The 12,816-nt window shown below is 39.0% G+C and overlaps 1 protein-coding gene across 2 annotated transcripts in view; it reads left to right on the plus strand.

Moving 5' to 3' along the window:
• Positions 1-3,622, plus strand: part of DDX25 (DEAD-box helicase 25) — a 30,521-nt gene extending 26,899 nt beyond the window's left edge. For both annotated transcript variants that reach the window (XM_069079650.1, XM_069079652.1), the window contains one exon: positions 3,240-3,622. In XM_069079650.1, the coding sequence (XP_068935751.1) occupies positions 3,240-3,301 (62 nt within the window). In that variant the 3' untranslated portion in view covers positions 3,302-3,622. The remainder of the gene's footprint in view (positions 1-3,239) is intronic.
• Positions 3,623-12,816: the final 9,194 nt, after the last annotated feature.

Genomic DNA, 12,816 nt, shown 5'->3' on the forward strand with positions numbered 1-12,816 from the left:
TTACAACAAATCAAGAGACTTCCTTCACAAGCAGTTATGAAGATTCAGATCAGTTTGCCACAAAAAAAAAAATACTATACTAGAGAACTGGAATCAGGAGGCATGTATGTTTTTGCTGACACACACCCTTGAGAGAGAGAGAGATGTTACTGGCTTTCATGGTGCTTAGGCCTCAAGAGTTTTAAGGTTGAAGAGCACAATATTCAACGGACTCAGAAGTACCCAGGCACTGGCCCACCTGTGCATACATCATCATTCTTCAGTTTTCCAAAATATTTATGATTTTATTAGTGTGGGCACTTCTTTCTTTCTGCACTCTACCTACTCTAACAGATTTTTTATCACTTGTTTTGGCCAAAATAATGCAATACCTGGTGACCAAACCATTGATGACAAGCTGTTCCCTGTGCGGCTCACGTGGTTCTCACACATATACAGTCTTGTTACTTTTCCAGCATGGTAGGACCTCAGAGGTTTTCTACTGGTAGAGACTTTGTAGAAAGTAGGACTTTAGAAGAAGAATATCACTATTAATTAGCCTGAAAGCAGGGACTATTTGCCTTTCTTTGTATCTCCAACATTTAGTATGGCACCTGGTGTGTAGTAGGTGCTTAACAAATGCTTATTCTGAGAGGCTGAGAGGAAATAATACTTAGTCATATCAGACAAGTGTTGATTCATTCACAAAGCAATCTCAATTTCATTGTACAGACTTTGAACTTTTGAAATTTATTTAATTACATTTTTCACTTATCAAACATTTATTTTTTCTTGATGCTACCTCACCTTCCCCCCTGAAAAGAAGAAGAAACTCTTGTAACAAATAAGCATTAGCAAGCAAAATAGATTCCTACTTTGGCCATGTCCAAAAACACATGTCTTGTTCTCTGCATCTTGAGTCCATAACAACTGTTAGGAAGTGGGCAGTGCCCTTCATACACTAATCTACTAGAATGGTCGGTCATCTCCTTGATCAGAAATCTTTAGTTTCTCAAAATCTTTGTTTTTATAATGTGATTAGAGCACACATTTTTCACTGCTTCTGCTCACTTCACTCTGCATCAAGCTATGTAAGTAAGTGTTCCCACGTTTCTCTAAAATTATCCCTTTCATCATTTCTTATAGAACTATATTAAGATACCATAATTTGTTCACCTGTTGCCATTTTATTGGTACCAATTGATTACTCTCTCATTCTTTGTCACTTCAAAAAGAGCTACCATAAATATTTTTGTATTTATGAGTCTTTTCCTTTCTTTGATCTTTTTGTGGCATAGGACTTGTGTTTATCACTGAGTCAGAGGTTATGCATACTTTAGTAACTTTGGAAGCATAATTCCAAATTACTTTTTCTGTCATTGATTTTTAAGAAGCAGATTTTTAGGAAACATAAGGGTAAAGGTCATCAGTTGAAATAGTAGATTAGGTGTTTTTGACGAGCCCTTTCAGGTAATTTATCCAAAATTCAGAAGTTCCCAGGGCACTAGCATCCGGCTAGTCAGGGACAGAAGACTATTTTTACTTAGTTACTAAATCCTAGAAGTGCTATCACTGGTAGGAAAGACAGAGTAAATGGAATAGACAGAGTAAATTCTTTCCTTTTGGGGAGGGAGTAAATCAGGGTTAAGTGACTTGCCCAGGGTCATACAGCTAGTAAGTGTCTGAGGCCAGATTTGAACTTGGGTCTTTCTGACTCCAGGACCAGTGCTCTATCCACTGCACCACTGAGCTGACCCTCAGAGTGAATTCTAATGAAGTATGTTGGGCATGAGAGCCAACTATATATGCATATACATATGTATATAAATATTGATATAGATTTTGATGAATATAGAATTAATAATTACTCAAATTAATATGAGATAATCTGATTTTTATGTACTAGTACTAATTCCATAACTTAGCAAGTGTTCATGGCCTTGCCTACATATATCATGTGGTTCTCAAGGAGATGTGAATAGGCATCTCTAGAATCTACTTGGTCCGCTCCTCTCCAAGGACAACTTTGATTCCTACCAGGCAGGGAGCAGGAAATTGAAGCCCACAATTCTGGTTACTCTTTCACCTCAGAAAAAGAGAGTACTGAGCTGGAATTATATCCATACACCCCCCATATCTAGACAAATCCACGTGAACAGCCATAATCTACATGACTGATACATACCCTAAAGCCTGTAAGGAACAGTTTTCATGGAAAATACAGCCTCAGTCCTTTGTAAACCCCATTTGCTTCTGTGGTGATGGTGGTGGACAGAGTATGCTACAAAACAATTTTTAGACTACAAATGAACTGAGCTGCTGGTCTAAATGTGAGAACCTGATTAAGTCCTTATAAGGTGACCTAGGGTAAAGTAGGAGACCACGATAGTCTATGGTCATCCTCCCAACCTCAGAAGGCCATTTGCTGCTGTGGAAGGATCATTGTTAGAGACCTACTCCAGGGAATGTACATAACTGTTGCTTCTAGAACCACCATGTTCTTAGCACATACCACTTGACCACTTCCTTCTCTGCAGCCCCTCCAACAGTCTCCTACTCTTAATTTGTCTCCTTCCATTTCTGCTGATTTTAATCTAATCCCTGCCCTCTCATCTCACCCCTAAGGCTCCAAGATACATATTTTGGGGTTTCTTTTGTTATGCTTTAACTTTTTATCAGTTTCTACCTATTTTTTGTACTATGATTCTCTCCCCTCTCCTTGACCTCTTGGAACACATCCCTCCTTCTTCACATCAGGGACCTCTAATTTTGTCAGCGATGGTACCCTTGCCCCAGGATCAGTGTATAAGTCTATGTGGCTTAGCAGATGATCATTAAGAGTTTCTGTGGCCAAATTTTTCATCACTGCATCCTGGTGATGAGCCTCTACAAATTTATTTAGCTAGCCTGAACCTCAAAAGACTGCTTATAGTTTGGGCCTGGGCCCAGATTCAAAGTCTTTCTAGCTTGCTGTTAGGACTTGTTAGAGTCTTTCTGCATGGGCATGGCCTGCAAGAATTCAGGGCTACCTTATCAGCACAGGAAGGTTGGACTTCAGTGATGGAGCACATCCCTATGTCTCCTCTGTTATTTCAAATTGTCATTGCAAGGTTTCTGACAAAGAAGTTACTGTAAGTGCATCTTCTTGGGTATAAGTGCTATCGTGGTGTCATTCAGAAATGATTGGATGGAATGCGTGGATTTTCTGCCTACAGACAATGGTATTGATTTGCCTGCTGTGTCCTTTCACGTTCTTTCAGACAGCAAGATTAAGCAGCTGGACCCAGATGACATGGATGAAATTGAAAAGATTGAATATTAAAGCGAAGACTTAGCAAGGGTTTATAGAACACTTCCATGTATGTGTAAACAGGTTTCAGAAAGCTACAATTTTATTTTTTGGTTGGGGCTTTTTCAGAAGGAAAACTGTTGTTTGTCATACAGCAAAATAAAGTTCCTGATGGTCTTAAGTTTTAATCCCTAACTTTCACTTCAGTTAAAATGTGACTCATTGGACAGCATTGGCCAAAGACTTGGGAGAATTTTCTGACCTGTATTTGTCTTCATCTTTTTACTGGTAAATATATTTGCATGGGGGCCTCCACATGTTCCAGAATACACTGATGAATAAATAACTAAATCCTTTACACGAAAATGATATTGGAGTCCTTGAATTTTGCCAGTAGGTGGCTGTAGAGTCTCACTAGTTCTTTTATCCTTGTGACAACTGCAATATGAGCTTTGGAGCCTAAATGAAAAGACCAGTCCCCCCAATCTGAGAGCCTCTCTTTTGTGTGTCTTTCCCTATCCTCTTCCCTTCCCCCACCACCTTCTCTGCTTTAGGGGTACTCTAAGTCATTGATTTTAATTAACAAAAATTATAGAGCTCTTAAAGGTGTGTGAAATACCTTCCTTTCCGCAGACCTGTGAGTAGATTTCAAGTGTAAATACTATTCTCCCTCTTTTAAAGGTGTCTGAATTTAGGCCCGGAGAGGCTACATAAGTCTTGCCTGTGGCCACCAAACCAAGCAAGTATCTAAGGCAGGATTCACGCCAACATCTTCTGTTGCCAATTCCAGTGCTCTTTCCACCATTTCATTTTACCTCTGCATTTCCATAGAATGATCAAGCACATGCAAGTGTGCGAGGCACTGGGCCATGGATTATGACAGTCTGTTGTTTCATTTGAGCAACTTCCTGTGCTTCCAGATGCCATAGCAGACATCAGAACTTTCTTCTCTTTTTCTCCAGTTACTTGATTGAAAAAGAAGATGGACCAGTCAGGTCACTGCAGTGAGCAATTACAGCAGAGACAACCCAGGTTTTCTCCTGCTACCTATCAAATGTTGAAAGGCCTCCAGCATGCTGGGCAGCTCAGCTCCTCTGTGGGAGAACATGACCAAGAATCACGTGTAGTGAGAGGGATGGGTTGCAAAATGTACAAAGAAAAGAAGTTCCCCTACATTGATGAGATCATAGGTCTCCTGAAGAATTAAACAGTGGCTGCTTCTCAATGGCCTTCAGGTTTTAGTGAAGATATAATGATACCTCATGTTTTACAGTTTACAAAGCACTGTCCCAAACATGATCTCATTTGATCCTCACAACTCTGTGTGAAGTAGGTCCATCAGATATTTTATAGGTGATACTCATCCAGGGGTAAATGACTTGGTAAAAGTCCCACAGCTATTAAAGGGAAGAGGGGAGGGAAGAGCCATCTCCCCTATTAGAGGACTTGTTCAAGGACTTGGATTTTAGGGCTTAGATTTTTATTTGGGAATCCCAGGTGTTTTCCTGCCCTTCCATTGGGATCACTTGTTTCTTTAACATACTTACTATTTAAAATCAAAACCCCACCAGGTTCTGAAAGACAGGGTGAAACTTGATACTCCCAGGAGAGCTTCGTCAGCTTCTCACCCCAGCGACATGCCTTTCTTCCCATGCTGGCTCCTGACCCACTTACCCACTCCCAATGCAGGTGCATAAGTCGTCAATCCTTACCTTTATCTGATAGTTATGCCTAATGAACCATGTCTTATCTCAACATTCAGTGTCAAAATGGACTGATTTTTTTAGGCCTATATAAACATTTCTATTTTAAATATTTATAATTCTTTGAGTTTATCTTCTACTCTCATCTTTATGGACGTGTTGGGAGTGATAGGTGTTGAGCTTTCCCACAATTTATTTGTGAAAAGTTAATTACTTGTTCCTGAGCCCAACCTAGTAGTTATCAGGTAGAGACAGAATCAAAGGTGCAAGATCCCCAGACCTAGGCTCTGGGCTTGCCTCTATTGTCAGTGTCCACTTTGGGTTATCACTTAGCCACTGTGAACCTCAGTTTCCTCATTAGTAAAATGGAGATAGTAATATTTGCATGACTTACCTCATCTTCATGCCACCAAGAGGTGCTCCATCAGCTGGAGGCGGGATGAGTCTTTTTGTTATAGGATGAGGCCCTTTGGGGAGCTCAAAACCTGTTGTATTTATGGTAAGGTGATAAATATTACTCCTGTCTTAAGAGATGACAGCAATTATAAAGCATACAGCGTAACTGGGAAGGCAGAAATTGAAGTGCAGGAGTAGCCCTCTATTTGCATTTGCTCTCTTCCTAGGCTGTTTCCCATTTTTAATTTCCAACCCCTCAGCACAACCTAGGAGTCAGTCAGTGTGTCGTGGGATCTAAGAATTAAAAGAAAATTTAGAGATTATCCATTCTGACCTTCCCAGTGCAGGAATACCCTTTACATCCCCAACCAAGTAGGCATCTAGTCTCTGATGGATTATATTAGGAGTTCACTGTCTCATAGCATAGTCAATTCTATTGTAAAGCAGTTTGGACTATTTTTAAATTATTTTTTTCAATTAAGCATTTATTACCTTTTTTCCTTGTACATAAAAAAATTCCCACATTGGCCATTATCCAGAAATGCCTCAATCTTCGCTGAAAATTCCTGTACTAAAGGTCTCATTCTGAGATACATAAAAGAAGTGGGTTCATGCTTGTAAGAATAAAAGCCATACAGAAACTGGGCATAGACCATTATCTAACACCATATACCAAAATCAAGTCTAAATGGGTGCATGATCTAGGTATAAAGGTTGATACTGTAAGCAGTCTGCTAAAACAAGGAATAGTTTACCTATCAGACTTGTGGAGAGGGAAAGACTTTATGACTAATCAAGAATTAGAGAACATTATAAAATGTAAAATGGGTAATTTTGACTACATGAAATTGAAAAGCTTCTGTACAAACAAAGCCAATGTAACCAAGATTAAGAGGCAGGTAGGAAATTGAGAAAGAATCTTTACTACCTATGTCTCTGACAAAGGACTCATTTCTAAAATATACAGAGAATTGAGCCAAATTTATAAGAATACAAGTCATTCCCCAATTGATAAATGGTCAAAGGATATGAACAGGCAGTTTTCAGAGAAAGAAATTAAAGATATCTATAAGCACATGAAGAAATACTCTAATTCACTATTGATTAGAGAAATGCAAATCAAAACAACTCTGAGGTACCACATCTCACCAGTCAGATTGGCTAAGATGACAAAACAGGAAAATGACAAATGCTGGAGAGGATGTGGGCAAATTGGAACACTAATGCATTGCTGGTGGAGTTGTGAATTGATCCAGTCTTTCTTGAGAGCAATCTGGAATTATGCCCAAAGGGCTATAAATACTTTCATACCCTTTGATCCAGCAATACCACTCCTAGGGTTATATCCCAAAGAGATCATAGAAATGGGAGAAAGACCCATATGTACAAAAATGTTTATAGCAACTCTTTTTGTGGTAGCAAAGAATTGGAAATTAAGGGGGTGCCCATCAATTGGGGAATGGCTGAACAAGTTGTGGTATATGCATGTTATGGAATACTATTGTGCTATAAGAAACGAGGAGCAGACGGTCTTCATATTTACCTGGAGAGGCTTATACAAACTGATGCTGAATCAGAAGAGCAGAACCAGGAGAAATTTGTACACAATTACAGACACAACGTATGTGTGATGACCAACTTTGATAGACTGGACTCTTCTCAGCAATGCAGTGATATAAGTAAATCCCAAAAGACTCATGATGGAGAGAAATGTGTGCATCCAGAGAAAGAACTAGAGAGAACTAAGTTTATATCCAGGTGGAAGCAAAATACCTGATCTTTTTCCTTCTCTTATTTGGTTTTATGTCCTCTTTACCATTTTTCATTCCAGCTGGTACAATCCATCCTTATAACCTGACTAATGTATAATGTGAAAGTATTTACAGATCCTATACTTGACTATAAGCCGCCATGGGCGGGGCGGGGGGAAGGGAGGGAGGGGGACAAAATGTGAAACTCAAGGAATTGTGGAATTGAATCCTGTAAACTAAAAGGAAAGAAACACATTATTTTTTTAAAAAACTCAAAAAAATAATAAAAACCATATCCTAATTGATAAGTGGTCAAATGGGTGCGAATAGGCAGTTCTCAAGAGCTGAAATCCAATCTATCAATAGCTATATGAAAAAATTCTTCAAATCACTAATAATTAGAAAATCGTTGTTAAATTGTTAAAATTTAATTGTTAAACAGTTCTTATCCTGAAATTATCCACCACCTGGTTTCCCACACATTGAATATCATTCTCTGTTCAGAAGAGAGTTGAGTAGGATGTCCTGAATACAATTTGACCCATTTTGTTTGGTTGGCTTTCCTTCCCCACCCCCAGTTTAGATCTCCGAGAAAAATCTGCTACTGCCTCTCTTTAGTTACCCTCCCAAGCCCCTCTAGTAACTTCTGTTCAGTGACAGTTCTCACAGGGTCTGCAAACAGTGGACATTCTTCTTACTTCCCCTTTGCCCTTCTCCTCATATCCTTTTGTCTGGCCACCTGGGAAGCAGCAAAACCATGCTCCTCTCTGTGTGCAACCCAGCTGTCTTAACATTGGTTGTCCAGTTTGGTTAGTCAGTACCTCTCTGGGCTGTCTCATTCAGCTCGGATCACTGCCCAGAACTGGAAGCAATTTTCACATCTCCACTGATTCCATAGTCAAGGTCATCCCCCTCAGTCATTGAAAACCTGGAAAAGAATTAAATAGAGAGAAGAGAAACAGCCAGATGACTTCAGTACATCTGTGAGCTGGGTGAATCAGCTGTGTGTTGTTTGGCATTAAACATTAGAAATCAGTCCATTAAAAACCAGTAGGTGTTTCTCTTGGCCAGCCTGCTGCTGTTAACATATTGGAATTCATTATTGTGTTGGGCAGCAACAGGGATTTCTAATGGGGGCTGTAAGTGAGCACCTAGCAAGGGGCTGAATGTACCATGGTATTAGGAGTTGGAGCTAAGTTTTCTAATAGGAAAGGCAAATAACATTGGCCATAGTCTAGTGGTGTGGCAGGAAGGCTCTTGGACTGAGTAACTGCCCTTGATTTTTAGAAAGTGTCAATCCTCTTCAGCTGGGTGACCATGAAAACTTCTGGCTGTTGGTCTCCATGTGGTCAATGATGGAAAAGGTTAGAAAACTGTTAGGGAAAATGAACAGTTCTTTCCCAAAAGAGGAGAGAGACAGAGAGACAGAGACTTGACAAAGCTCAAAGAGTTGTTTCATCTTTTGAAAAGACCTTTTAAGTCAGATCTCTTTCCCTTCACATAGCAAGCAAAAAAAAATTCAGCTAGTTGATGCCAAAACTATAATGAGAATTCAGATTCCTTCACTCAAGGGTTCTAAATCACAATACTTTTTAGAGTCCACACATTGCACTTCGGGGACACATGTTAGGAGCATTAATGATTTTCCCAAAATTTCTATAAAGAAATCACATCTTCAACCCATATAGCCACACACCTTTCAAGGAATAGTAATGTCTTATGATTTGTAAACCAAAAAATGTAATTAAATCGATGAGGCTGCTCAGAAATACAAAACCCCACAGTTTAAATTTCACCTGTTGTAATATTAGCACCAACTCTCAGAAAGTGGGTATTGTTCATACAACAAACATCATGTGCCTGCTATCTGGAGAGTTTTGTGCTTGCTAGAATGGAAGATACAAAATGTAGATAAAATTTAAGTTTCCTGCCCTCAGGGAATTTGTAGCCTTTAATAAGGGGTTAAGACACAAATACAAGCAATTCAAAGTAATATAGCATAAATGTTTCCAAACAAAAACAAAGAAGAAAAAGAATTTAAAGGGGGGGATCTTAATTTGAATTGGAGGTTGGAGATTAGAAAAATGTGGCAGGGAAATCAAGCTGTCGATTTTTTGTTGTTATTGTTCATTCATTCAATCATGAGCAATTCTTTGTGACCCTGTGGACCATAGCACATCAATACTGTCCATGAGGTTTTCTTGGCAAAGATATTGTAGTGGTTTTTCACTTCCTGCTCCAATGGATTAAGTAAACAAAGATTAAGTAACTTTCCCAGGGCCACACAGCTAGTAAGTGTCTGAGACAGGATTTGAACTCAGGTCTTCTGGACTCTAGGCCTAGTGCTCTATTCACTGAGCTACTTAGCTGCCTAAATTGTCAATAGCTATATGAAAAAAATTCCAAATCAGTAATCATTAGAGAAATGCAAATTGGATAACTCTGAGGTTCTACCTCATACCTATCAAACTGGCAAAATTGACAAAAAATTAAAATGGCATGTTGGAAGAGCTATAGGAAAACAGGCATGTTAATGCACTGTTCATGGACCTGTGAATTGATATCAAACAATCAGCAAACATTTATTAAGTATCTTCTATGTGCCAGGAAGTGTGTTAAGCCCCAGAGATACAAAAAGAGGCAAAAGACAGTTCCTACCCAAAATGACGTAGTAAAAGCAGGAACTTGCTTGAGCTCCTCCCCCCAGTTACCTCCAAATATCTGTAAAAAATGACTAAACAAGTTTTAGAGCTACAGAACACACAAAATGACAAAGTACAAGACAGCCTGGCAGACCAACAGGAAGCTGGGAGCGGAGCACTGTCTGGTGTGGCCCACACTGGCACACACAGAGCAGGCCTCAGGGGACTGAATCACCAGCAGCTGTGGGGGTTTCCAGACTTCTCAACCCACAAACACCAAAGACCTGGATCATAGAAGAGCTTGGGGCCGGCCCCAGCCCCAGGGTGGCAGTGCTGGCAGCAGAAGCAGCTGCTTCCAGAGTTCCAGGCCCACAGATGGTGGGGGAATCAAGCGGCTGATCAGAGGGCAATTTCAAGGATCTCTTTGCTAATGCTGAGGAAGGATTCTCTTGCTCTGCCCTGATTGGATCTGGGCCGCAGTCTTGAGTGAGGACAAGCACTGTCATGGCAGAGCTTGTGGCAGCTATGGAGAGGAAGTCCTCCTCACAGGTCTGAGGCAGAAAAGAGTGTTTGTGGTCACTTACAGTCCAGACCACAGGCCGCGAGAGAAGTAAACACCTCCTTTGATCATATCACCTTAGAAGCGCTGAAAATTTACAGGTGCCTAGAAGTAGCTCTGATAACAGCTGCGCAAAACCCCAGAAATTTAGAACAGAGCACTCTCCACTCTAGAAGCAGAGTTCTACCTTGACAAAGAGCTCAAAAAGTCAAGTAATTGACTGGGAAAATGAGCAAACAGAGGGGGAAAATCAGACTATAGAATCTTTCTTTGGTGACAAAGAACAAAACATAGAACCAGAAAAAGACAACAAATTCAAAATTCCTGCATCAAAAGCCTCCAAGAAAAATATGAATTGGTTGCAGGCCATGGAGGAGCTCAAAAAGGATTTTTTAATCAAGTAAGAGAAGAAGAAAAACTGGGAAGAGAAATATTTGAGAGTGATACAAGAAAATCATGAAAAACAAGTCAATACCTTTCTAAAGGAGACCCAAAAAATACTGAAGAAAATAACACCTTAAAAAATAGACTGACTAGATCAAATGGCAAAAGAGCTCAAAAAGCCAACAAGAAGAATATCTTAAAAAGCAGAATTGAACAAATGGAAAAGGAGGTTCAAAAGCTGACTGAAGAAAATAATTCCTTCAAAATTAGAATGGAGCAAATGGAAGCAAATGACTTTATGAGAAATCAAGATAGTATAAAACATATCCAAAAGAATGAAAAAATAGAAGACAATGTGAAATATCTCATAGCAAAAGCCATTGACTTGGAAAACAGATCCAGGAGAAATAATTTTAAAATCACTGGACTACCTGAAAGCCATGATCAAAAAAGGAGCCTAGACATCATCTTTCAAGAAATTATCAAGGAAAACTCCCTTGATATTCTAGAACCAGAGAGTAAAATATAAATTGAAAGAATCTACCAATTGTCTCTTGGAAAAGATCCCAAGAAGAAAACTCCTAGAAATATTGTAGCCAAACTCCAGAGTTCCCAGGTCAAGGAAAAAATATTACAAGCAGTCAGAAAGAAACAATTCTAGTATTGTGGAAACACAATCAGGATAACAAGATCTAGCAGCTTCTACATTAAGGGATCAGAGGGCTTGGGATACGATATGCTGGAGGTCAAAGGAGTTAGGATTAAAACCAAGAACCATATAGCCAGTAAAACTGAGTATAATATTTCAGGAGGGAAAAATGGATATTCAATAAAATAGAGGATTTTCAAGCATTCTTGATGAAAAGACAAGAACTGAACAGAAAATGTGACTTTCAAATATAAAAATCAAGAGAAGTATGAAAAGTTAAACAGGAAAGAGAAATATTATAAGGGACTTATTAAAGTTGAACTGTTTATATTCCTACGTGGAAAGACTATGTTTGTAGACTTTTCTTAGTAATAAGATAGTTAAAAGGAATATATACACACACACACACACACACACACACACACACAAACACACAGAGGGTACAGGGTGAGTTGAATATGAAGGGATGTTATCTAAAAAATAAAATTAAGGGGTGAGAGAGGAATATATTAGGAAAAGGAGAAAGGGAGAGATAGAACAGGGTAAATTATCTCACATAAAAGAGGCAAGAGAAAATTGTCACAATGGAGGGGAAGAGCAGGGAGGTAAAAAGGAATGAATCAATCTTATCCTCATTGGATTTGGCTTAGGGAAGGAATAATATACACACTCAAATGGGTATCTTACCCTACAAGAAAGTAGAGGGGAAGGGGATAAGGGGTGGGGAAGGGGATGATAGAAGGGAGAGCAGACTGGGGAAGGGGGCAGTCAAAAGCAAATACTTTTGAAAAGAGATAGGGTCAAAGGAGAAAACAATAAATGGGAGGTGGGAGAGGATGGAGGGAAATATAGTTAGTCTTTCACAGATATGGAAATGTTTTGCATAACTGCACATGTATAACCTATACTGAATTGCTTGTCATTTCAATGGGGGTGGGAATTGAGGAGGGGAAAAGGGAGAGAATCTGGAACTCAAAGTTTTAAAAACAAATGTTAAAATTTTGCTTTTATGTGCAACTGGAAACAAGATATACAGGCAATAGGATATAGAAATCCATCTTGCCCTACAAGAAAGAAAGGGGGGAATGAGGGGGATAGAAGAGAGGGTGTACTGGAGGAAGGGGTAATCAGTTTGTATGCCACCTTGGGGTGGGGAGTAGGGGAGAGATAGAATATTTAGAACTCAAAATCTTGTGGAAATGAATATTAAAAACTAAAAATAAATTCTGGGGTGAAGAAAGAAGACACTATCTGCATCCAGAAAAAGAACTGATAAATAGAAGTATGCATGGAATGATATTACATATGGAAAAAATTTACATGATAGCTTTATTACATATTTAAAAGAAATAGCAAGTTGTACAAAATAGATTTGTAATTTCATGTGCATTTTTAAATTACACTATGCTATGGAAATGCTTGTTTTATTCCATAAGTTAAAAATAAAAATTTAGAAAGATAGTT

This window comes from Petaurus breviceps, unplaced genomic scaffold, assembly GCF_028583685.1.
Source record: "Petaurus breviceps papuanus isolate PSGF00001 unplaced genomic scaffold, PetGlider_PUasm1.0 91133, whole genome shotgun sequence".
Classification (NCBI taxonomy): domain Eukaryota; kingdom Metazoa; phylum Chordata; class Mammalia; order Diprotodontia; family Petauridae; genus Petaurus; species Petaurus breviceps.